Source organism: Cydia splendana, chromosome 3, assembly GCF_910591565.1.
Source record: "Cydia splendana chromosome 3, ilCydSple1.2, whole genome shotgun sequence".
NCBI lineage: Eukaryota > Metazoa > Arthropoda > Insecta > Lepidoptera > Tortricidae > Cydia > Cydia splendana.
Window position 1 is genome coordinate 17,747,072 of NC_085962.1, and position 26,718 is coordinate 17,773,789.

Sequence of the window (26,718 nt, forward strand, 5' to 3'; positions counted from 1 at the left end):
GTCCTAAGCATTCGAAAAGGTTCGTTAAAATAATAATTCCTAACGGTTAATTTCAGCCTTCAACTGGTCGTTTCTTTTGCCTCTTCATTGGATTTGTTCTTGAACTTGAAGTAGAGAAACTCGGCACCCCACATTATTACAGTGACCATTGTGACACAGTTCAAGATAACGATAGGTATTCTGTAGTTTCCGGATAGCTCACGGACTTTCCCTGAAAAACATGAAAAAAATGCGGTGTTATAGGTACCCGATATTATAATTTTGAGTGTTTGTTAAATAAGGTAATTGCGTCAGTTTCCCGTCCGTTGTCAGTTTCCGTCCTATTGACGGATTAGCAAATAATACATTTCATTTATAATTTGCTTCTTGTGAAATATTATTTTTATGTGGATAGATAAATTGTTTAGGTATTAAGGATTTCAATAAGACTGTGCAGCAATGAAGGTTTATATTAAAATTTCGTCAAGTGGACGGAAACTGACACCGGAGTAAAACTAGCGCAATGACCCTATAAAATACCTATAATTAAAAACAACTCAAGATTTGCATCAAATTACTTTGCCACTCTTGTGAATAAAATGCAACTTTCTCATAAGTTTTTGAAAAATAAAGAGATCCTATACGAGCTGGTGTGGTGAAAAATAAATGCTTAAATAAAATGATAGGTACTTACCTAACACGGTACCTAGCGTGATAATAATGATACCGTTGAAGAACATCTGGATTCCAGAGGCGAAAGGCAGTCGTTCTAAGGGCACGTAGTTCGGTATCACAATATTCATGTAGACCGTCCGTACCCCTTTCGTTATCCCCATTGCTAGGGCTACGAATATCATTCCAATGAACGAAGTTGTAAATAACATTACTGAAAAAAGAAGTTTAATTTTAGTTTTCAACCATGCCTCTTGAGCTGGCTGAAATGGAATAATAATAAGATCTTGTAATGGGCATTTTAGCGTGCTTTCGCTTGTCTTTTACGAATGAAAGCACCCTAATAAATGTCTACTGTGCGGGAAGATAATAGTCGTGGAATGTAAGGGTAGGTACCTATACATTCTACGACTTTTCTCTTTCCGCATTGCGTACGAGCAGAGAGCCAGAGATTATAAATGTCCCTAGAAAAATTGAGGTATTATGATTAAGTACACTCATAACTACATAAAGTACTACTTGCAAAAAATACCATATGAAATATATTAAATACTTAAACGAAATATATAATGTGATTGTACATTTTCATCTTGCATTTTCCTGTTTATCTTGCTACCGGCATGAAAATCCTGCTATTATTAGGTATCATTATACATGATATGTTGTTGTGTACGTAGCCTCAATTCTAGTGCCGAGACCTATAGTATTTACAAAAGACTAGTAGTCCTTATTTATAATAAAACGTATCATGCCACGTCATTGATGAAGATGATGATTTTAGAAACATAAAGTACAGATGAGCTTTCCGGGAGATGACTAGATCACGCCAACTCATGTTAATCAAATCAATCTAACCTCTTTTATAACCAAAACCTACACATTGCTAGTGTTTTTGATATTTTAGTGATACCTTCTGTCATTTTCTCGACTCAAACAGGGCCTCTAAAATCACGTACCTAAACTTTTTTTTACAAGACAATGGGAGATCTGCTTGAACTCTGAAATTTTTGCACGGGAATATACAGTTAATAACTGAATCAGTTTGTACTTACTTGACCTGATAAAGATGACCATAGCTAAGCTGACTATGTACATGACTCTGGGCGACTTATTGCACCACTCTCCTATAAACGGAGACACTAGTCGAAACAAAGTATCGGAAAATCCGATCACAGCCATTAAGTTTGCTATTTGCGAAGTCTCAAATCTTAACATATCCTTAAGAATTATTGGAAATAATAAGGAAAAATTTGTCTCTACACAACCAGCCATTGATAATCCAAACATTATGTTCAAGAATATTGGATCTCTCAATAGAGTCAGATCGAAAAAGTCAACAAATTTTTGCACAAGTGTTTTGCTTGATTCAATTTCTAGTGTTTTATCGATGAAAGCCTCTTTTTCTGGTACAGGCTTTTTGTGAAGCTCATTCTCACGAAATATATTTATCGAACTACCCAAATTGATTTCTTGAGATTCCCACCATTTATACTCTAAAACCGATGTTGGTTCTTGAGACTTTTTATGCACATCGGGATGTGAAATGGCATTTCTGGTTTCTAAACTTAAACCGTTGGATAGTGATCTCATTGACAGGCTTTTGACAGACACCGATCCATTTTCTTTCAACTCTTCAAGTTGTGGAAGCGATGGTACAGTGCCTGAAATGATTTAGAAAGGTAACTTTAGAAAATTCTTGTACAATGATATTAATGATATTTAATACAAACAATCTATTTATTACCGTATTTTCTTACCATTATGTGGAAGTCCTTCATTAATAAGTTCTACTTGATCATCTTTGTTCAGCGGCACCATTTCCTGGGGAGGTGTTACCATGTACCATTTTACTGGTCTAAGTAAGCAAGCTCCTACCAAAGAGTGTAGGCAAATTGCTCCCAGAGTGAGCACAGCGTACCTCCATCCGTAGGCATATATGAGTGCACTCATGAGTAGAGGCATGTAGATGGTTCCGAGCCCTGTGATGGACATTCCGACACCAACAGCTCTGCTTCTTTTCTCTTTAAAATATGAGTTAATGGCTAGGGAGAAGGCTGCCATGACTGATGCTACTCCCATTGCTGAAACATAATAAAATAATTAATTTTAACGTTTAAATTAAAACTTGTTATTTCGCCTTGTATGATTGGTATTTTATTTTTGGTATAATAGGTAGGTAAACAAAATACTGGATAAACGAAATCAATTATTATGATTAAATAAATATACAGGGTGACTTTGTTATGTCTGATCATACTCTAAGAGGAGTAATATGGTCGGACATGTGTGTAAATTATACTAAACAACTTTTACTATTCGGTCCACTCCAAACGGAAAAAAATCTGCTACTTCCAACATTATTTGAGAATTGTGAATATGTTTTTTAACAAGTAGTGCTTCCATAAGCCGTGACAAACAGCCGGGACAACGCGAAGAGCTGATGATGATAATATCTCGATGCTTTCCACGGAACAGCTACCTGTCAGAGTGTGGTCACTATGGTCAATGTGGTCAGACAACAAAATCAACCTGTATAAATAAATAAATAAATAAATATTAGGGGGACATCTTACACAGATCAACCTAGCCCAAAACTAAGCAAAGCTTGTACTATGGGTGCTAGGCGACGATATACATACTTATATAGATAAATACATACTTATATACATAGAAAACAACCATGACTCAGGAACAAATATTTGTGCTCATCACACAAATAAATGCCCTTACCGGGATTCGAACCCGGGACCATCGGCTTCGCAGGCAGGGTCACTACCCACTAGGCCAGACCGGTCGTATGTAAATAAAGACTGTGCACTATTGACAATTACCATCACAAACAAGAACAGAAACAAGTACAAAAAACTCACAATTTAAAATGCTATAAGAAAACAGGAAGAGCCAGAAACTGGACGCAACGGACGTGAGCATAAGCCCCGCTGAGATGAGTATGGCTCCCGTGATGGCCACCTTCCTGTACCCGAAGCGGCGCAGCACCGGCCCGCCGAAGAACGAGAGTAGCATCCCGAACCCATGGTTCAAGGTGATGATCAGGGTGCCCTGTGTCGCTGACAAGCCCACGTCGTGGAACGCTTCTTGAAACACTAAGCCGAAACCGGCTATGAGCGGCAGTACCACGACCTAGGACAAAAAACCAGTTAGATGACTAGCTTGATTATAATTATGTTTTTACTTTAATCTTACAAGCACCACTTGCACCATCCAGGGTTAGCCCACTAATCCGGGGTTAACCGGTTAAACCTGGAGTTACCATGGTTACTAGTACAATTTTATTGTGACGTCCCACGGGTAATTTGTACCTTATGGCGGTTGGCGCTTACGCTATTATTAACGCCGCTCCAATAATATTGCGGTGCTATGCGACGTAAGCGCTAGCCACCATAAGGTACCTTTTCCCGTGGAACGTCACAATTTGACACTGGGTTAATGGTTGACCATGGGTTGACCCCGGGTTAGTGTTAGTTGCTAACCTTGGCTGGCGTAAGTGAGTGATTAAACAGTTACTTAACCTACACACTACACAAGTTTTATGACAAAGGCTATAGTCGGTTTTCCATAGTAAGTTAGCCCTTAAGTCAATTTGATTCGGGTTTTTTTTTGTGAGTACCTCTTATGGTGAAGGATATTTTTGCTGAGTATCAACATCCTACTAGTGACAGTTTTTGACTTATGATTTTATTATTTTTTTTCTTTAATGTATTGTTTTTCGGGATGTATTCAAGCGATATGCTTAAATTTTTTAAATAGTGTTCTTTATTTAGGTATACATCGGTACTCAAAAAACGAATACCAGTTGTCATATAAAAAAATGGAAAAAAAGTAAAACAAAAATAAAACATTTTTTTTTATGTCGTGGTGAAGAAGTGACACCTCTAATTTTTTTTTCTAGTTGTAGGCCAAACATTGGCCTACTATTTGCCTAAATATCAAAATTTTCCAAAAGGTACTTCCTGTCAAAAATTAGCAATGTGTGTGGTTAAGTTCTGTACTCAATCGATGTTTTTCAATGTAGTATACAATGTAGTAAAACAAAAATAAAAAATGTTTTATTTTTGTTTTACTTTTTTTTTCCATTTTTTTATATGACAACTGGTATTCGTTTTTTGAGTACCGATGTATACCTAAATAAAGAACACTATTTAAAAAATTTAAGCAAATCGCTTGAATACATAACGAAAACCAATACATTAAAGAAAAAAATTAATAAAATCATTACTCAAAAACTGTCACTAGTAGGATGTTGATACTCAGCAAAAATATCCTTCACCATAAGAGGTACTCACAAAAAAAAACCCGAATCAAATTGACTTAAGGGCCAACTTACTATGGAAAACCGACTATGGCCTTTCCTACTCTACCGTAGAGATGAATTTGTGAAATAGTTACCTATGCTATACTTTAGCAATAATTGTTAATATTGCATGCAGATGGATACATTAATGCGATAATGTAACCATCTACATGCAAACTGATACGGTGTCAATGACAATGAGTGTATATTATAATAAATGTTTTTGGTTAAGAGAGCACTAATGATAGATTTGACACATATCGTTAATTTTAGGTTCCTAATGTACTTTACGTATGTATTTTGATTATGTTTATTAAGTAATTGGGTTTTTATTATACTCGATAATAAATAAGTAAAATAAAAATAATTGTGAAGTTTAGCTATTCTTACAGGCCAATTCGAACGTGTCTAAACATCAAAATGATAACCTAATGTCCTAAATGATGCCATTTAGTTATCGTGCGTCTCGCTTTAGCCAATGCATATACGGACTAGTACGATCGAAATGCACGATAACTAAATGATATCATTCTTATGTCAGTGTACGTTCGAATTGGTCTGTTAATTCAATAACAAAAGTACAAATACTTACATTGTTTAAAGCGTAAGCAAATGTGACGACCCAGCCGTATCCCCCGTCAGGCGGCACTTTAGTCACTTTGGGTCTAGACATTGTAATGCAACTTAGTTCCCACTATCACATCTCCTCACAATGTTCACAATTACTTCAATCACTCAATGTTCTTCCCAAATTGAAGTCAAAACACTTATATATTGCAAAACGTTCTCATTGCACTAGTCCTTATTGACTATTGGGTTTAGTAGAACTGTCTCAGTGCATTGTTATATTCACTGCTGTAGCGTCGACTCTGCTTTCGACGTTGATGTTATTAAATGACATGATGCCCGTAGACACTCGTTATCGGGTTGACTTCAGTCCCTGTTATCACGGACGAGGTATTGTGTATTTAGGTACTCATAGCTGTGATAATATCTAGGTACCTAATTTAAATAAGCTACTTATTTTAATTACACGACAATAGATTGAGAGAATGTTACAGATAGGTAGATAAGGTCTAAAAGAATCCCAAATCAAAGATGCCAAAGTAATTTCTATAAATTATTTAAAATATTGGTTCGCAATTATGCATTTTTTTAAGCATATGTCAGTTCTGCCCACCACGTATGTACTTACAAGGTGTATCAAAAATAGTGAGGATCCGTTTGAGCCCGCATATTCGATATCCTTTTTCAGTTTAGGAAAAAGTAGAAGATGCGAAAATCATTTTCTATGGGGCAGGTCGTCTAAATCGACCCTCCATACAAACAGCAACACTCCTAACTGTACATCGGTGGACCTTATTACAAAAGGCATAAGGTCCATCGATGTACAGTTATCAGTGTGGGCGATGGTACAAAGGCCAAAAAATTTTCACATCAAAAAATTTTTCCTTCTACTTTTTCCTAAATTGAACACGATACCGAATATGCCCTTAAATGGATCTCCGCTATTTTTGTTATACCTTGTATATCAGGCGTAACACCCATTGTAAGATTTTATTGTTTGGCGTAAATATTTTCGTACAAGAGCAAGATTAGCTATTACTGGCTAAATATATGTCTGCGTAAAAATAACCTTTTTGATAGAGACAATAATTGAAAGTCGTTGCCTTCATATAGAGACCTAAGGAACGTTAATACAACTTTAACCCTGATTTGAATTTGATACACACGTATATATATTACGTGTTTCAGATAACAGGCTTAGCTACTGATTATTTAGACGTGAATGTGTGTCCTAATCTTAATTACCTACTTGGTAGGTTTTATATGATCAATATATTTTCGGGCCTACCTACCGCGGGCAAATCGAAATGTTTATATTTTTTTGTCCAACTCCGTGGCTCTCATATGCAAGGGAGACGCACATGGACAAATTCCCAGATAGCCGATATAAGCCAAAAGAAATGTTTTTTTTTACTGATTTATCTGTAACGTCGCATTAACCACTCTTTAATAATAACATTATTTTATTTTACGGCAGCTTTAAAAAGAGTTTAAATGCTTACATTTTTAGTTGTTATATAAATAGGTAGAACGACTAATAATTATGCTTATCTCATAATCTCATTATCAATTCCTTGCCACGATTGACGTATTATATCTAAGGACTGGCCTCATGGGCACTAATAATGGTACTAGTTCAGCGATGTCACTGACGAATTTGAGCCAATCGTGCAGCCTAACGCAACTAGTTGCGACCAATCGCGCGCGTGATGCGGACTCATCAACCAATCTAGGGCTTCCAATACCGGGATCCCGGGATCCCGAAATACCGGGATCCCGTCGGTTTAACCGCATTTTTCAATACCGGTATTTTTTAATGCAATACTGGGATCCCGGTATTTTCAAAAACAAGGAAAATGTGCCGATTATAACGTTTATAATCCATTAAAATGATCAAATTCACCTGTATCAAGAAGATTACTTGCCCATTTAATTAAAGAAGATCATTTAATTGAAACAAGATCCGTGCATATGCGTTAGATAAATATTTGGTGATGAATTCTGATGTTCAGGATATGATATTAATATAAGTCAGAGATATAAGTAGTTCTTAAAATTTTATCAAAAAGTAGAAAGATATGAATTGTAGTATAGCAAACGAATTTTTGGTGCCACATTTGAATATTTATTGCCTGGTTTATTAGGTTAACTAAAAATGTAACTGGTGAAGTCAACAAGACGGATATAGTAATTGGTACATAACAAGGGATCAAAATGATATATTTCCGTCAAGGGCGTACATTGAATCCTGAGCGTAATGAGTAATGAGGGATTCAAGTGTTAACGCCCAAGACGAAATAATTTTGATTGCGCGTGACACATACTGCTTTTCACATCAACTATATGAGGAAATTGTTATGTTCCAAAATATGTATTATTTAACCAAAAAAAATAGTATGCAAGAAAGAAAAAAACGTGTCCTAGAACAGAAAAGTACAACTTTGATCCCTCCTAGCGGGGAAGAAAAAGCCCTGTTTCGAATAGGTGATGTGAAAAAATCATTGCCAACCTGGAGGGTGAAATGATAATTATTGCAGATGGCGATTATTGTTTAATATCCTGAGCTAAGGACATACATATCTGGTGTTACAGTGAGCCTTTTTTAATAAAACTCAAAAAATTTAAGCGATTCATAGTAAATACCGGGATCCCGGGATCCCGGTATTGATGAAGACAGTTCCGGTATTAATACCGGTATTGAAAGAAGTCCGGTATTTTGAAGCCCTAAACCAATCACGCGCGTGATGCGAACTCATCAACCAATCGCGTTGTAGCGGTGTTACACCGCTGTACTGGCCCCATTCATTCCCCATTCTTATTGCCTGTAAGGCCAGTCCTTAGATATTATACGTCAATGCTTGCCACATTCTGAAAGCAATATATTATTATAATTGCCATATTCCCCCGGAATTGTAACAGGGTCTAAATTCCTCTCAGAGTTAGAATTTGGAAGGATCTTGGGAAAGCGCAGAAGGCAGATTATTTTTGTAAAAATGACAATCTTAGATTTATGTAGGTACTCGTAGTAGGTACTCGTATCCAGCGAACCCCCACTGTTTTAAAGGACAATGATTTAAAAAAGTTTCTCTCGTTTATAGTTCGTTTTTTTAGCATTAGAACAATTTGCCGTGACTAATTTTGCAAAAGTGTTTTTCAATAAAAAGACACGTCAAGATTGTTTATCTTTTTTCTAAATAAATAAAAACGAACTAAGTATCGCATAGATTCGTTCACATTGAAACTACAAAACTACATTTAAGTAATTGCTCCCCTTCAGAGTTCATTGAATGATAAATTACTAGATACACAGTAGGTGTATTGGCACAATTATCTATGTACTAGCTAGAGTATCGTGTTCTACTGATAACAAATCAAGTTGCAACAGAGTCCTTCAGCGTACTGTATGATATTCTCTAAACAAATATTTGGTTTATAATAATTATAATCGAAGCGTTACGCTCAATAAAGGGGCTATAACATCTATGTCTTTGACACTTTTTTTAGGAAAGGATGATATAGTTAGTTAGTTTTGCTGGGCATTTTCCGCAAATCGACATCCACTGTGCCTATTTTGCGTGAAACGAGGTAGCTCTACTCTAACCACCCCAGCTCCTCCACAAAACCTAGCAAGGTCTTCAGGTTGCTAACTGCCTCCTTCAGTGTGCACGGATTCTCTAGGTATTTGCTCCTGACTTCTACCTGTAGGAAAGGATGATATGAAATAGAAATAGGATCCTAACAAAACTAGGAAGGTAGGAATTTTAATAACAAAACTTCCATGATGAGACACAGACACATGAATTGAATATACGAGATACATTAAATAAACATTAAAACGAGGAGTTCCTGTTGAGGCTACTCGTTATGGAGCGATACATGTCGAGCAATCTTCGACTTAGAAAACGCGAGTAACCCGTTCAAACATCATTTTTAGGGTTCCGTACCCAAAGGGTAAAAACGGGACCCTATTACTAAGACTCCGCTGTCTGTCTGTCTGTCCGTCTGTCTATCTGTCACACGCTGTATCTCACGAACCGTGATAGCTAGGCTAGACAGTTGAAATTTTCACAGATGATGTATTTATGTTGCCGCTATAACAACAAATACTAAAAACAGAATCAAATAAATATTTAAGTAGCTCACATACAATAAACTTGATTTTTTTGCGTAATGTTACGGAACCCTTCGTGCGCGAGTACGACTCGCACTTGGCCGGGTTTTCATCATTTCGTAAAGAAAGTTCACTGGAAAAAGGTTGGATGTATTTATGTAATATTGAACCCCTCAAGCGGATCCGTTTAAAGAGACTTACGTATTGATAATTTTTGTGATTGTGATAAAGTAGTCACGTTCGAATTATCTTGTAATTACTTAATTGCGGATTAATGACAAATTCTTATGTAAAATTAATGACAGGGACAGCATGATTCGTCCCTAAATCGCTGTCAATCTTTGGTTTTGTAGGAAGTTTCTTTTCTGTACTGTATAGTACTTAGTTCCTATAGGCAGGTACTACCTGAATTATAATGCTCCAAATTCTTCTTTCGTTCGTTAAATGGCGGTAGGCGGTAATTAAATAACATAACACAAGATTTGCTATGTCACGATGTCAAAAATTTGGAGCATTATAATTCAGCCAGCAGCATTACTAATGAGGTGTGTTACGTGGAGTTTACGTGCCTTAATTGTTATTTAAATTTCTTGAACACTTTAATTTCAATACACGCCTGCTTAGAAACGTTCATATTACTCGTATTTTGATGGCATTTGGCTACTCTTTACTACATAGGCGCTGCTATGTTGCCTAATAGCCCTTTGAACATTTAAGTAATATGTTATCGCTATCTTACACAACTCTTTGAAATAATGTCATCGTTATATACAATATAACGCTTAATATTTTTAATAACATAAAATTGATAAAATGCAATGCGTACATGGGCAATTTTTAAATGTATCTACTTATAATTTAAATAAATATTTATCTGATTAAACGTGACAAGTGAAAACGGAGTCTTATCGTTTTCCTTCAAACTAATTTTCAGATCAAAGTCTACAATGTTTTCCTGAAACTTTCCAACATAGGTACTTAGGAAACTTTCGAAACTAAAGCCTACACAAACTTACACTACACTTTTACAAACACTAAGTATTTAGAAACAAAAGCACACTTCACTCTGTCGCTGATAGACGAGGTATCACTGTTTTACGATGACACACGCGTAGTGTGAAATGTGTGTGCGTGCGCACTCGGATGACCCCTAGCACTGCGCCTGCGGCGGCGACTAATCGACTTCATTGATTAAGAGTGCCGGTTTACTCAACGAGCGCTCTTTACACCGTAATCGTAGTACAAAGGTGGCGTGTCACTGACTTCGACAAAATCACTTTCAACAACCCATATGTAATTATGTTTTCAGTTAATAATTATTAGTTTTTCTGGTATAATCTACATTAAGGTATTACATACAATACTTACGGCCCAATTCCAACAACGCTTATATTATAAGAGTCACAGCAGCTAAGATAGGCAGCAGATACCGATCTATCAGTGTCAAAAGTGACATTTCTTCAACTAAAAACGTCAAGGAACACAAGTACTTAAACAACGGAGCGATTCGTATGATACTTTTGACACTGACAGTTCGGTATCGTATCGCTATGCCATCTTATAAGCATTGTTCGGGTCGGGTCATTATTTTTTAATGTAGTCAGTAATAGGACATCAAGAAACATAAATATTGTATTGTATAACCGACTTTGTCTCGTTTTGTAACTTTGGCCCTTGGATTTTAAGAGCCCATCATGCTCCTTGCTCATTAGCGCCACTGCTAAATAATTGTGATTGTTTAAATTTAACGATAGATATTTAAAAAAGGGGGTCGCTATGTACTGTATTTTGTATTTAAGTACCTTTTGGATACATACTTAATAGTTTTTACGTTGCTGGATTCGTCAATCTATGCGTCCAAATTTAAAACGGCCGTTTTGTTTTGAGTTCATACATCGACGAATCCAGCAACATAAAAACTAGTTTGATGTATTCAAAAGGTACTCAAATACAAAATACAGTGCATAGCGACCCCCTTTTTCAAATATCTATCGTTAAATTTAAATAATCACAAAATAATTATTTAGCAGTGGCGCTAGTGAGCACGTTGATGGGCTCTTAAGAACCTTTATTATGTAGTGTAGGTACCTGTTGGACAAAATACTAATTATGTTCTCAATAGGTAAGCATGTTGCTTTACAGAGGCAGGTAAATAACCAGGTGAATAAAACTTGTCTTGACTTATCTACAATTATTTTAATCAAATATTAAATACCTACTAGAATTAGTATGAAATGTATATCCTATTTACTATTAATTTATTACGTAATTATGTTTTAATAATGTCTTCTTTGGTGACGGTTACGGGCTGTTGCTTCGATCTGATGAATTTTTCGAGGCCCCACGAGAGAGCTGTGAGCCACGTGAATATGTTTAAACTATGTAATGTGACAGCTGTAGAGGCATTGTCTTTTATCCAACCTGAAAATTAAAGTATTTCATCTCAATAATCATGATATCAAATTGTATTGTATTGTACATGACGCAGCAAAAGTGCATACGTGCAGTGAATGAATTCCATTCATATATGCACTTTTGCAGTTTCTACACTACCGGCAAATGGGCCTTTTGTGATGAACCCAACGTAAATAATTGTTTCTCCACAAAATTCCTAGCCTAATTAAACAAAATGTAGTCAAATTAATACTTAATACTTTAGTCTTAATTTACTTTCGACTTAGTATATATGTAACATCAGACACAAGAATAAAGTTCAGGATATAACTAGAAAGATAAGAAGACAGAAATGGAAATGGGCTGGTCCTTCGAGCAACACGGAAGGGAGGCGGCATTCGCACTATTTCCCCTCTGCTGAGGTACAAGATTAGCGCGTCAATCTAATCTAGCGCGGGTAATAAAACTAGTTGCACTTGGATTTTTCACTAGACCGAGTCCAGACGCGCGCGTGAACACTGCTGCACAAAAATGCCTGTTTGCTCGGTTTTTTGTTATAAAAAGAGGTCGGGGACATCAAATTTACAAAAAGAAAGTGTTACATTTCGCATGTAATATTTTTTTTTACATATCATACGTTTAATTACATTCAAACACAATTATTATATTTTAGTCTCATGATATTGTTGGATTTATCGATTTTGCTCGCTCAGTACAAATTGCGGATCGGTCGAGCGACAAATCCGACTTCTCATCTCTCAGAATACAATAACATACTTCAACGAAAATGTGTTAGTGTGCGTGTTGTGACACTTGTCACTCGTCCGTACACAAAAAGAGATCGAGGTTTGCAAGATTTGTCTTTGACGTGTGTCATTTTCTATGTATTTGTGTCGTCATTACAGATTGGATTTTGTATGTAAGTGTGTGAGAAGTGCGACTGTGTGCACCTTTCCCCCGCGAAAAATGGCAGAAAGATTTGTACGGTGAGATATCGCTTGGGCCCCTCCCTTCCGATGTGTCGGAAGCCGGTGTTGCTCGAAGGGCTGGTCACATGGTTAGAGGAAAAGACAAGTGGAGCAAACTAGTCACGCAATGGTACCCAAGAGATGGAAACAGAAAGAAAACTAGACCAAAGAGAAGGTGGGACGACGACATAAGACAGGTCGCAGGAACAACTTGGGGTAGAGTGGCCATAGAAAGGCCAGAATGGAGAAGATTGGAGGAGGCCTTTGCCACCTGGCAAACGGACACACAGAAATGGAAAAAAAGTGAAATATATGAATGAACATGAATAATGTATTATCCGACTAAAGGCTAAATAATAATAATAATAATTGTCACGGCAGGTGTCCGCTAGTCTCCTCCCATAACCCATTATCCAGTCCATCCAACTTGCATATCAATAGCCCATGACCTTAGTTCCCATCGCAGCACAAAAGTGCTGCACTTCAATAGTCTTTGCACCTGGCGGAGACCATCTCCGGATGTATCATATTGTGCGCTCGGGGATGGTATCCGCCATGTGTATCCCTTGCTTTTAGAGTAAACTGTCTTAAAGGGCCTCTGCGCTGTTGGCTTCGGCCCCACGCATGCCTCCCAAAGGTCCGGGACCCCATGGTCCCGAGATATGGAAAGGACAAACAAATAATAATAATAAAAAAATATGTAATGTATACAAATCAGGCCCAAATAAGATTTGAGATAGAGCAAGTTTCTATCAATAATTTTATTTGTAAAAACACAGTTTATTAATTCTGACTGCACTTAATGCCCTAAAAAGACTCGTTGAAACGAATCATTCGAGCGAGCCTAAGTATTCTGACTTCACCATCAGATCAGATCGATATTATCATAGTAGATTGTTAACCAAGGGATGAAATGATGCCTTTCACCCGAGTTAAACACCCTACTTTTCATTTCGAATAGCCACAAGGAAAGAAAAAGCATTGTGTTTTTAGGGTTCCGTACCCAAAGGGTAAAACGGGACCCTATTACTAAGATTTCGCTGTCCGTCCGTCCGTCCGTCCGTCCGTCTGTCTGTCACCAGGCTGTATCTCACGAACCGTGATAGCTAGACAGTTGAAATTTTCACAGATGATGTATTTCTGTTGCCGCTATAACAAAAAATACTAAAAACAGAATAAAATAAAGATTTAAATGGGGCTCCCATACAACAAACGTGATTTTTGACCAAAGTTAAGCAACGTCGGGAGTGGTCAGTACTTGGATGGGTGACCGTTTTTTTTTTTGCTTTTTTTTGGTAGTTTTTATTATTTATTTTGATTTATTTACATCGATACAGCTTGAATAAAGAATAACGTTCGTAAGCGACATCAGTAGGAAAGTAGTCGATTCAGCAACTATAGGCCTTTTGGATTAGAAAGGAAACGTTCCGAATAAACGACCGTTTTTTAGGGTTCCGTACCCAAAGGGTAAAACGGGACCCTATTACTAAGACTTCGCTGTCCGTCCGTCCGTCCGTCCGTCCGTTCGTCCGTCCGTCCGTCTGTCTGTCACCAGGCTGTGTCTCACGAACCGTGATAGCTAGACAGTTGAAATTTTCACAGATGATGTATTTCTGTTGCCGCTATAACAACAAATACTAAAAACAGAATAAAATAAAGATTTAAGTGGGGCTCCCAAACAAGGGGCCGGTATATGAGGTTTTCGATTTAGACCTCACTTTGTAACCATAATTCGTTCAATAAATGTTTAATAATTGCATTAAATTACACGTAAATTTGTTCACGAAGAAACCGAGTACCGACTCTTCATGCCATTATATTTTTAATTTGCTGTTATTCTCTACAAATCGACACTAAAAGTATCAAAAAATCAAAATATGGAGTTCCGTTTGAGACAGAAGCAAAACAATTTTGTCTTTGACAGTAATTGAATTATTGTATGATTTTGAAAGCTAGATAATTCAGCTACCAATTTATTATCGATTTATATTTTTACTCACAAAGACAACACAGAAATTCAATCTCAAATGTAAACTTTCGAACAATTTCCATACATTGGCGACATCACTCAAAATTCTTCTTCAAGTCAGATGCCCGTTGGGGTTACACCGGAGCACACGTGTACTTCTTCAAATGAAAATGACAGCTTGATTTTCTTGCTTTTGACAATTATATTGACATTAAATCATATACGCACACGAGAAAGTATACCAGTAGATAAATTGTATTGTGCGTCTTGCCCACCGCTAAAACTTTTGTGTATTTAGGCCTTTTTAGTTTAAATCTCAATAGACATAATCTATGCTTCATGTGTTATAACTCAAACCCGGAAATATTTGTCAAAGGGTTCTCAATTTTTTCTACTTGCATTCATTATTTATAAATTTTTTGCCCGCCGAAATATACCCTATATTAGGCAACTCGCTCAAACTCAAAATTCCCAAGTCAAGTTATGCACAAGTTTGGTATATAGTTTTGTCAGAAATATAACCTATTTTCTACTAAAAATAGCAGTGTGGCCATAACTATTATAATTTTTTCTACATTAACGAATTTGTTTAAAATTGTCGTTTTGGGCAAAGTTTCTCTGGAGGCAAAGTTGGCGCTAATGACGTAACATATTATTGCAGGTGACTGTACATAAATGTTTCGGTGATTTTGAGATTATTTTCCAGGTTAGTTTACTAACAATCAAGTTATGCAGATACCGATTTCGTGAACGTATAAGTAGTTTAGTACCGCTATTGTTTAGCGATACCGATTATTTTTGAAGGTAAAACTGTACCGGTTGAAATATAAAGATATTAAAATTACAGCAGGGACAACCATTTTTTATAGGTGTACCTAAACCATCATTGGCCGAGCGTTAGCAAGGTTCTCCGTTTCAGCTTGGGCAAAAATGCTTTTGTATGTTCTCCTTTGCAGATCACATTTCTCAACTGATTCTCGTGAAAATTTGTAAGCAGGTTCGATAGAACTATTCTGTTTCGCTTTATCCGCCAAAATGGAATTGCCACCCTGCTGAAACTTTATTTATTTAAATTCCTATTGAATGGATTTTGCACCTTATGAAAAACCGTATAGAGTAGTAAATAACATTTGACATCTGACTTAATGACATCTTGTTTTATTCGCTTTAATTGTACAAAACGCGTATCTCGACAAAGCAATATTAGGTAATAAAACAGTCAATAATCAAATGAATTAAATAGGTACGTCACGTGTGACATGAACAGACAAGGAAAGCAAGATTAAATGCATTGTTTCTCTTTCATCTTTCAATGGAACGCTTTTACCCTCAAAGGAGGCTAGTGGTCAATACTAAACTAAAAGTCCAATCTTAAAAAAACGTGATGGGTCACTGACCTGTCCCAGTAAAGTGAGGTAGTGTGCGTGAAGTGCGCTTGTGTGTGAAATGGGGTAAATTGACAGAATCTGAAATTTTACCCACCGCTACCGTCGCCTTAAGCAACGTCGGGCGGGGTCAGTACTTGGATGGGTGACCGTTTTTATAGATAATGGTACGGAACCCTTCGTTTGCGAGTCCGACTCGCACTTGGCCGGTTTTTTAAAAACATGACTAAGTATACATTTTTAAAGTATTTTTTGAGGATACTTTCAATTAACAATTTAGGGAAAAGTATTGTTATTTATGGAATGGGGAGTCAAATATCAGAATGGAAATTGTATAACAAATCCATTTATACAAATGCTTATCGTAAAAAAAATAAACACCAAGTAACGATGCCGGCCGTGAGCAGTTGGATGCCGGTAGCCCCGGGCAGCTTGTGCAGCGGCACGTGGGTGGGGTCACCAGCGCCATGAACACCGTCCGCAGACCCTTGCCGAAGCCGATCATGACTGCCACCAGGAGCACTACGGAGTACGTCTGGTAAGTGCGTTAATAACCGTACCAACAACAGGTCCCAACACCAAGTATACGATGCCGGCTGTGAGCAGCTGGATGCCGGTAGCCCCGGGCAGCTTGTGCAGCGGCACGTGGGTGGGGATCACCAGCGCCATGAACACCGTCCGCAGACCCTTGCCGAAGCCGATCATGACTGCCACCAGGAGCACTACGGAGTACGTCTGGTAAGTGCGTTAATAACCGTACCAACAACAGGTCCCAACACCAAGTATACGATGCCGGCTGTGAGCAGCTGGATGCCGGTAGCCCCGGGCAGCTTGTGCAGCGGCACGTGGGTGGGGATCACCAGCGCCATGAACACCGTCCGCAGGCCCTTGCCGAAGCCGATCATGACCGCCACTAGGAGCACTACCGAGTACGTCTGGTAGTGGGCGAGAACTGTAACAGAAGATCATATTTAGAGTGTAGAAGAGAAAGTTACTGGGACTGATTTGGTTTCAGAATTCAGACAGTATACAGCGGTGGATATTATTACGAAGCCTGGCAGTTTCTAATAGAGATAGAGAGATAGAGATCTTTAAATAATAATTAATAAACTCTTAATTGCTACAATACTTTTTATGTCAGTCGCCATTAGATATATCGGAGCGGCCGAGATACTCAAAAATATTTCTAGTGCCTTGGCAAGAGAGGCGTGTTCAGATATTTGTGAGCACCTTGGCGGCTCTGATATGTCTGATGGCGACCGTACGTATATTGATCATTTAAGCAAATTATTGTCTTTCTTGCCTTTTTACACATTTGGATTATTCATCCTAATAGGATACTCCAAATACTATTTGCAAAAACAGTTTTGGAAAAAAATATATTTTAGCGACTTACCCACTCTACCCATTGCCATTGATAAGACACCAAAAAGGAAGAACGAATTGTTGTCCCATCCGATTTTGCCAGCTACGAAAGGGATGCAGAATCTGACGCAAATGTCCACTCCCGCTAGCAACGACATAAAGAAAGCCACTTCTGATTTACTCATACCGTAATCACCTAGTAGAAATGGCGTTAGGATAGAGAAATTGAGTTCATTAAAGTTAGCTAAGGTGATTCCGAGCATCAAGTTAATGAAAGTGAAGTCTCTCAGCAAATCTAAATCGAAGAATATTGCAACTTTTTGACAAAACGTAAGCTGTTCTTCTTCATCATCTTCATCATCCTTGTTTTCTGTGTTTTCTTCAAACACATCATCCTCCAACTGTCCATTAATTAACAATTTGAACTTATCAGGTTCTTCGTTCTCTTTTAAATATTGCTCTAATTTCAAAGAAGCTTGTTTTAACACTTCGCTTTCGTAATTAAAATTATTCGATTTCCGTCTATATCTAGTACGGTATGATTGATTGCTGGCATTATCTCTTAAATATTTTCGTTCATCAACATCGTCTTGATTTTTAAGCGATATGTTGCTATGATTATTTTTGTTGTATGTCTCGCCATACTGACCCTCCATTTTGAATGATTTTAGACTTTTACTGCCAGCTAAATGTTTTTCAGCCTTATCTGCAATAACTTTAGCTTTTTCTGGGTCTATATTTTCAACAGCTGCCTTTTCATCAGCTTTAAGATCTTGAGGAGCTTTAAGTGTCGGGCAGTCTTCTATTTCTGATTCTGGAATCTGCGTTTGAGTGATAGAAGTTTTTCTCTTTGGTTTATAATTGTCTCTTTCTTGAGCCATGGCTCCTAAATTCACAGCAGAGTTTTTTTTAGATTCATTAAGGTATAGCTTGGGTTTATAACTTTCTCGTTCGTTGGCTAGTGTGCCCAGATTTGCTGCAGAGTTTTTTTTAGATTCATTGAGGTATAACGTAGAAGATTTGCGAGATCGATTTTCAGCTAAATTAGACATTGAAGGTTTTTTTGAATTCATGCGGGAAGTTTTAGCTGAGGCATCCCTTGACGACAGCCTGCTTCTCGATTGTCGTGATTGACTGAAGTAACCGTCGTTGGCACGCAACATCATGGGCACTCCTGGGTCTGTGATTTCATATCCTGGATTAATTGGATCATCCTCATTATAAATATACTGACTGGAAAAAGCACTGAAATTCTTAAATTTTGACATATTGCTGAAATAACCACTTTCTTTATCCTTTTTGTCAGATTGTTCAGAACCCAACAATTTTTCTTCGTCGCCATTTTCTCGATTAGTAGATTTGCAGTGCCATTCCACTGGTTGAAGTAGCAATGCGCAAGCGATGGCATGTAAGGAAAACCCACTTATAAGAAAAATGCATCCATGTTCGCCAAAGAGATAGATCAGACCGGTGATAATGTGTGGCCATAACATAGGGCCAAGACCTGTGGTAGTCCATGAGAGGCCGGTCGCTAGACGTCTTCTATTCTTCCAGTAAGTGTTTAAAGCAAGTGCATTAGCTGAGCTGCTTATTCCGTATCCAGCACCTGAAATCATAAAATTAAATTTAGGCGCATTCTAACTTTATATTTGATCTCATTTCTGACACAGGAAATCATCGATGACTAATCAAATTTTAACCATACAGGACATAGGTAAGTACCATGACCATAAAGTACCATGACACTCAATGACCTTCATGTTTTTTATTCGCTTGTGAGTTATTACCTTAATCTCTCTTTTAACAGTTTATCCTAGTTTTCAAGTAGTTATACTAACAATAATGAGATAAAAATACAGTCACACATAGGTATATTTGTTCCTGAGTCATGGATGTTTTCTATGTATATTAATAAGTATGTATTTATCTATATAAGTATCCTATACTTATTCGTTCAACTGTAATCATTCTTCGATTAAATGATTGCACGACGAGCTAGTGGTTATCAGATAAATTTGTTACGACTTATGAAATGATGACGCTTGCGAGGCGTGGTCACAATGTATTGATATTACTGGAATTGGGATTGTTATTGGCAGTTGTTTAATCCCCACACAAATGAATGATGATTATATTTCATATACATATTATTGGTACTGGTACTATTGCAGATTATATTGATTATTGGTATTTTAAATGGATTAAGTATTTTCCTTTTTCATTCACTCATTCAACGTTTTCACACTAGCGTTTGTTCATTAGCTAAGTAGGTACCCCGAAGCAAAATAAACAATTATTATCTTCCTCGGTGACCTCGGTATGGCATAACATCCAGACGAAGACCCGTTTATGTGAACAAGATGTCTCTTAAATAAAGTGGTAGGAAAAAACCAACACCATTGAGCGTCGGCAGCTTAATCAAAGGCCATCTCGCGTAAACCAAACAAAAATAAAAAATATTCACTTACCATACAGTATAGAAAACGATACGAGGTAGGTGACGAAGTTGTACGAAAATGTGCATAGAATTAATGAAATGAAGACCACGCATGCTCCAGTCAGCGACACTTGGCGGTAGGTGAATGTTTTAAATACTGGCCCGTTGGCTAAACCTGTGAAATTAAAAAAAGTTAGTTGGATGTCGGTAATAGAAATGTTAACTGATATTTGATATTATATTTAATAACATAATCTAATTAACGAACATTATAAGACATTGGACATTAAAATTATTTTATTGCAGTAACGAAAAACCTCAGGATTTGGAATGTTTATATTTTTTCTATATAAACTATGCTAATACGTATACGTAAACTGTATATAAAATAGCCTATTACACAATTAGGCTTCCAGACATGCATGAGAGGAATTAGGCTAAATATATAGATTGGTTACCTATTATTTTTTGTCAAAAATTAATATTCTAGTAAGAAAGGAAGAGTACATATATATTTGTATGCAAGGGTGCTTACCAAATAGTTTTGCTGACTCTACAAGTGTACATAAGACATGTTCCTATCTATAGTCACAACAAAGACGTTTTGAATTAATTAACTTTCAGCGTCTGGCTTCAGTTTTATAAGAGCACTAATTAATGCAAGTGCATAGAGCACTGATAATAGTCCTATTACTAGCTACGGAAAATTATAGTAGCGTTTGCCTTGGCTTCATAATCATGAATATAAAAAAAATGTGATGTAATTATAATAAGGACATTTAAAACTGTAACAGGACATACTTAACGTGAGTCGTTTCCAGTTCTCTTGAGTAATAAAATTGTAATAGTGAAGGTATTTATAACGAAATACCGATACCCACTTCTTAATTTAGGCGCCTAATCAGATAAGTTGCATCGCAAAGCCTATTGTTTTTTTAATGGATCAACTTTAATTTATGTATGTACCTTCGTAACGAATGAATTTTTAGTTATAGTTATAACAACGGTACGTCTACCGTTTAACTTGCGGTTAGTAAGACGTTCTTATGGTCAGCTATGGACTGGCTGAAGTCTTGGCTGCTTGAAGCTGATTTGTCCATGCACAAGTGGTTTCAGTCCCAAAACTCTTCTACTAGATCGCGCAATTTCTTCAACTTGTATAATAGTTGGGTTGTTTGTTAAAAATGCTTAATACCTACCTACCTATTAGGAATTTCATTGAGTGAGAAACAAACTAAATTATTTAAAATACAAGTGTTTAAAAAGTAAATATTTAGCGCAGGTTATAAAAAATGGAATACTCAATGTGCCATGGTAGTGACCACGAGGCGCGTCACGCACCGACGCAAGAGGTCAGCGCCGAGTTCATGTTTATGATGGTGGTGGTCTCCGAGCTGGTGATGCCGAGGCTGGCGAACCTGTCGCGGAACAGCAGCCCGAACTGCTGGAGCATCGGCAGAGCGGACAGCTGGAATGGAATACTTCATAGCTTTAAAATGTGTACAATAAAATTATATAAAAATAAGTGTTCCGTGAACAAAGTTTTGTACGGAACACTAAAAATTACAGCGGCAGTTAAGCTTTAGGGGGCTTTGTTCGCTGTCATAATTTGTTGAATGTATTAAGAAATAAATTTAAAAAAATGAAAACAAGTTTAATAATTTTTGCATTTTTTCTTTAATATTATAAAAATTTGTGGTATCCCTCGCTGCAGACGTTTCTGTTTGGTCAAAATTAGTTTTAGCTTTATAAAGTTATACGATTAAGGTACAAACAACTGAAGTTGGTAGGTAAGTAAACAAATATAGGTCAGATATTTTGGAGGTTAAACTTGAAAGCCGTAGTGAATTTATTACTAGAGATCAAACAATTGCAAAAAAAGCTGATTTCTTCCTTGTTTGCTGATCTGTTTTCCTTGGAGCTATGTAATGGCTCTTTACCTAAATCTTATCAACCTCTAAAGCCTGAAAAGCTAGAATGAAAAGGTAGAGCCTGCGCTACGTACACGGAAAGAATCTACGCGGCAGCATTGCCGCTTAAAAAACTTTAAACGAGCTATTCTTGGTTATTAATATATTTCGGGGATATCGGAAACGGCTCTAACGAATTCGATGAAATTAGCTATATAGGGGTTTTCGGGGGCGATAAATCGATCTAGCTAGGTCTTATCTCTAAAAAAACGGGCATTTTCGAGTTTTATATGTTTTCCGAGGAAAGCTCGGTCCACCCAGATATTTGTAAATTAATCACGCTGTTATCACGGATTTTGCGTTTTAAATTGAGACGCTTGTACAGCCAGCTGCAAAATTGTATGGGCACTTTATGATGAATTTCATACATAATGTAAGCGTCTGCTTTTGCAACCGGGTGTACCTATGTTTTTCGCACAAAGAGTTTAGCATACAATTTTAACTTAAAATGTACCCAAAAAATTACACTAAGTAATGTGTATATATATACCTGCTTGGTTATTAGATTAATACAAAAAAAAATGCAAAATAGAGTTGAGAAGTTCTCTCAATTCCTCATGGAATCCATTATCAGGAACTCAACCTTGACAAAAAATTTGCTTGCTGAACAAACTTAACGAAGAAGACATATCGCCAAACATGAACTAAAAAGTACGTGTTCCGTTCTGATTTTCACTTTTTTTCATTTGCACTTCATAAAATGTCACTTTTTTAACGTATTTACGCATTGTAGGTATGTATTTACGTAAATGCTTGATTTGTTGACAAAAATCACTAAGTATACATTATATAATATATGTACCTATAGGTACCTAATAAGATTTGAAGAGTTCCCTCGATTATTCACGGATTCCATTATCAACACTGAATTTTGACAAGAAAGGAACCAATCTGTAAGTTGGTAACATGAGCAAATAATTAAAATATAGATTGTACTCCTCAAACGGTGACACTTTTGTTCAACAGCTTTTAAAAATTATGAAGTATTTAGACTCCCTATTTTTCATACAAAATAAATATTATCTTCAATGGACGCCATCGCCTCGCCATATCATTGTGATTGACGTTGCTTGTCACGCCTTAAACATAACAAAATTCGCAATACATTGCGTCTTAGAATAAACTTTAAAGTGTATTAAAAATCAATACCCCAAGTTATTTTTTAAAGTCGCTGAACAAATGTTGGTCAGTATGAGGAGTACAGCATACTGTTTAATTTTTTGCTCATATTACAGGCCACATCCGGTATACTAGCAATAAAAAATATTTTCAAAATCGGGTGAGAAATGACGGAGTTCTGAGGTACCTAACAATCTTTAAAAAAATCATGAAACCGAATTGACAACCTCCTACTTTAGGAATTCTGAAGTTGGTTAAAAGCAAAAAAACAACATATAACCGAATTGAGAACCTCCCCCTCCTAGAATTTTGAAGTCGGCTAAAAATAAAAAAGAAACCCTTACGGGAGAGGGGTCATCCATTAATTACATCACACGTTTAGGAAGAGGGAGGGGGTCAAGAAAATGTTGTGACAAGGGGGAGGGGGGAGTCACAAACTTTGTGACGTCACTTTAACTTCATCAGCAAGTTCAGCAACCGAAAATTTATTTAAATTGTCGCTGTACAGTTAAATAGCAAGTTTTAGGAATGATAATCGTTTTTATTCGTTTAATATTTTTTCCCACTCAGTTTTGGGTTATAAAATTACAAATATTTCTTTTTTCAAAAATATTTTGATAAAATATTAATAATAGGTACTTAATTCGATTGGCCGATTGCGTTGAAAAAAGTTGACGTCACACTAGGGGGGAGGGGTTTGCCAAATGTGACCAAGTGTGACAAGGAGGGGGGAGTGGTCAAAAAACCTAGAAATTCGTGTGACGTAATTAATGGATGACCCCAGAGGGATCAATTTTATTGGTCATGATCCTCGCTCCGGGTCGTTCCTGATGCCGTGATTGTCCATCGCTTCCAACGTGGCGTTCTATGTGGCGAGCGTAATGGGCACCTTTGCGCCTGGAGGAATGCCGACGGGTTTGGTGATTGACCACCAAACCTGTTAAAGTTAAAGTTAGGTTAAGTTTAATTTGTAAATGAAACTTAAGATTATAATGTCACTATATTTTTAGCCACGTGAAACCCCAAATACAAAAAACATACTTAAAAATAAAAACAGAACACGTCTCACGTATTATTCGTAAAAAAATTAGCAGTTTTGTCATAACATAACATATGTTTATATGACTGTTTGGTTTTCTCAATAAAAAAAAAAAAAATGACATACCTACTTGGATTTGAGTAGGTATTAGGTATCTTTTTATGAAAACATAACCGAACCGGATACAGCCTAATAAAAAAGGTTCCAAGAGTCGAGTACCTAAACATATTCTTGAAATAACAAGCATTCATCTAATACAGTACCTTGTTATTGGTCTGGTAATAATAATGCACGGTCTCGTTTTAGACATGAATATTTTCCTATGAGGCTATAGTAGGAGATCCCCCATATAGCCGACCTTCACCAATCTGTCTGACGGATGAAACTATGAAAATATGAAAGAAAATATGTTCCAGAACATAAATAAATTGGGTTGCCTAAAGAAATATGGTCAAGGCTATTTTTAATAAATTTTTGAAAAAAAAAAAATTTTTCGGCAAATTTCACCGATTTGTCTGACGATCGAAATGAGTTTCAAGTAAGTAAGTGACCGGATTTTCGCAGGCAACCCTATACCATTGTATTTGCAATAAAATTACCATCATTTTGATGTATAATTCAAGCGTCAGACAGATGAGTGCAATTATCAATATAAAATCACCTCTTTAAACACGGCAACCACATAATAGTGACCGTGCCGATGAAATTTGCCGGAAAATTTATTTTTTCAAAAATTTATTAAAAATAGCCTTGACCATATTTCTTTAGGCAACCCTATTTATTTATGTCCTGGAACATATTTTCTTTCATATTTTCATAGTTTCAGCCGTCAGACAGATTGGTGAAGGTCGACCATATATGTGGGATCTTAGACCACTATGATTCATACCGAATAAAGTTCTAGTCTCTAAGTAGTCACAAGAAGGTAGGTAGGTATTTAATAGGTAGGTATGTGCAATAGTTATGTACCTAGTTACCTACCTCAATCTATTATTGCTTAAGTGCCATTTTAAACCTACTGAAGTGTCTAGCACGTGCACGCCTTTACGATTAAAAAAAATCTACAATTGAATTCTCAGTCAAATAAATCTCAGTAAACTTAACAATAGATTGTCATAAAAATATTACTTTTTGGATACTAGGAGACTGCTCGGAAAATTGATAAATTTTATTCCCAATAAACTCTTTTAAGAATTTAACTAACGTAACTCTACTAGAGTTGAAAGTGCACGTAGGCTTCGATGGCTGCTTAACATCAGGCGGGCCGCACGCTTGTGACACATAAATAAATACTTTTTACCTCTTTAGATTGTAATCTTCAACAAGAAGGAAAACATCAGTGTTCAAACTATTATAGTTTGAACACTGATGTTTTATACGTCCAGCTAAATGCCGAACGAATGAAACCTCAGCAAGCACTTAACTTGGTTTGTGATTTAGCCTTCACAGAAATTGCAGTTATAGGTACTGCAATTAAAACTGCACTTTGCTATTACGATTATTTACCACACATTTTATAAGAAATAACGATTTAAGGGTTATTTAAACTCACGTTAGAAAATCCAGCGGCAATGATAATCATCCACCCCCAGCCTCCGTCCGGGGGGATGAATTCACCTTCCATTTTCACTTTAGATTTCATATCCTTTGTTTTAGCCATCCTATTCATCCACTAACATTTATTATTGAATAAAATGTATATAAATGAGGACGGGGCAGTGCAGTCTTTGATACGTTACGGACAAAACTGATAACTTTTTATTGCGTTAGCCTCACATATGATGTAGGTACGAGTATGTGACAGACACGTCTATTCATTTATGCGTACAATGGTTTACTAATAACTCGAAGCTACGTATATATGGTTTTATTAGGAATGGCATAACATCATCTCAATCGATGTTATACCTAACTAATGATGATATTTATTAACTGCATACTGTATTGAGAAGGTAAAATTTCCAACAAAAGTTCATAAGAACCACTACTTATCTTCAGTCCAAAAGTAAAATACATAGTAAATGTAACCATAAGTACCTATTTTATTTGGTTTTGTACGGGGTTTTTCTTAAACTTAACTATGAACGAATCTTGTGGAATATTGTTAAGAGGTTTTCGATAATTGTTTGATTTAATCAGACATTATGTTTATTTTGTAATATAGGGATAATCTCAATAATTTACTAGGATCCTGGTTACCTACATTTACTTAAGTCCTGTTCTGGTTTAAACCGGTTGCCGCAATTCAGCTAAACCGCCGCCTTTGTTTACAAAACATTATTGATAAATTCTGACAATAGGTTATCAATTGTATCTAATTATCTAAAGGCCAACACGATGTGTTTGAGTGTTCGGTGTGATCAAATATGGGTATAAATTGATCAAGTATGGGAATAAATGATGCGCTAACTTGATATCAAATAAATTTAAT

At 36.5% G+C, this 26,718-nt stretch overlaps 2 protein-coding genes across 2 annotated transcripts in view; one reads left to right on the forward strand and one right to left on the reverse strand.

Moving 5' to 3' along the window:
* LOC134806774 (uncharacterized) overlaps positions 1-26,718 on the forward strand; it is a 123,600-nt gene that overhangs the window by 26,178 nt on the left and 70,704 nt on the right. The gene's annotated exons all lie outside the window — the stretch shown is intronic.
* On the reverse strand, positions 45-26,021 carry LOC134806681 (uncharacterized). The gene is made up of 12 exons (XM_063780007.1): positions 25,840-26,021; positions 21,501-21,627; positions 20,191-20,334; positions 17,754-19,328; positions 17,091-17,309; positions 6,634-6,647; positions 5,556-5,657; positions 3,522-3,792; positions 2,409-2,732; positions 1,704-2,312; positions 674-865; positions 45-211 (listed from the first exon to the last, which is right to left on the reverse strand). The coding sequence occupies exons 1-12, from the start codon at positions 25,954-25,956 to the stop codon at positions 60-62; spliced, it is 3,846 nt and encodes a 1,281-aa protein (XP_063636077.1). The 5' UTR covers positions 25,957-26,021; the 3' UTR covers positions 45-59.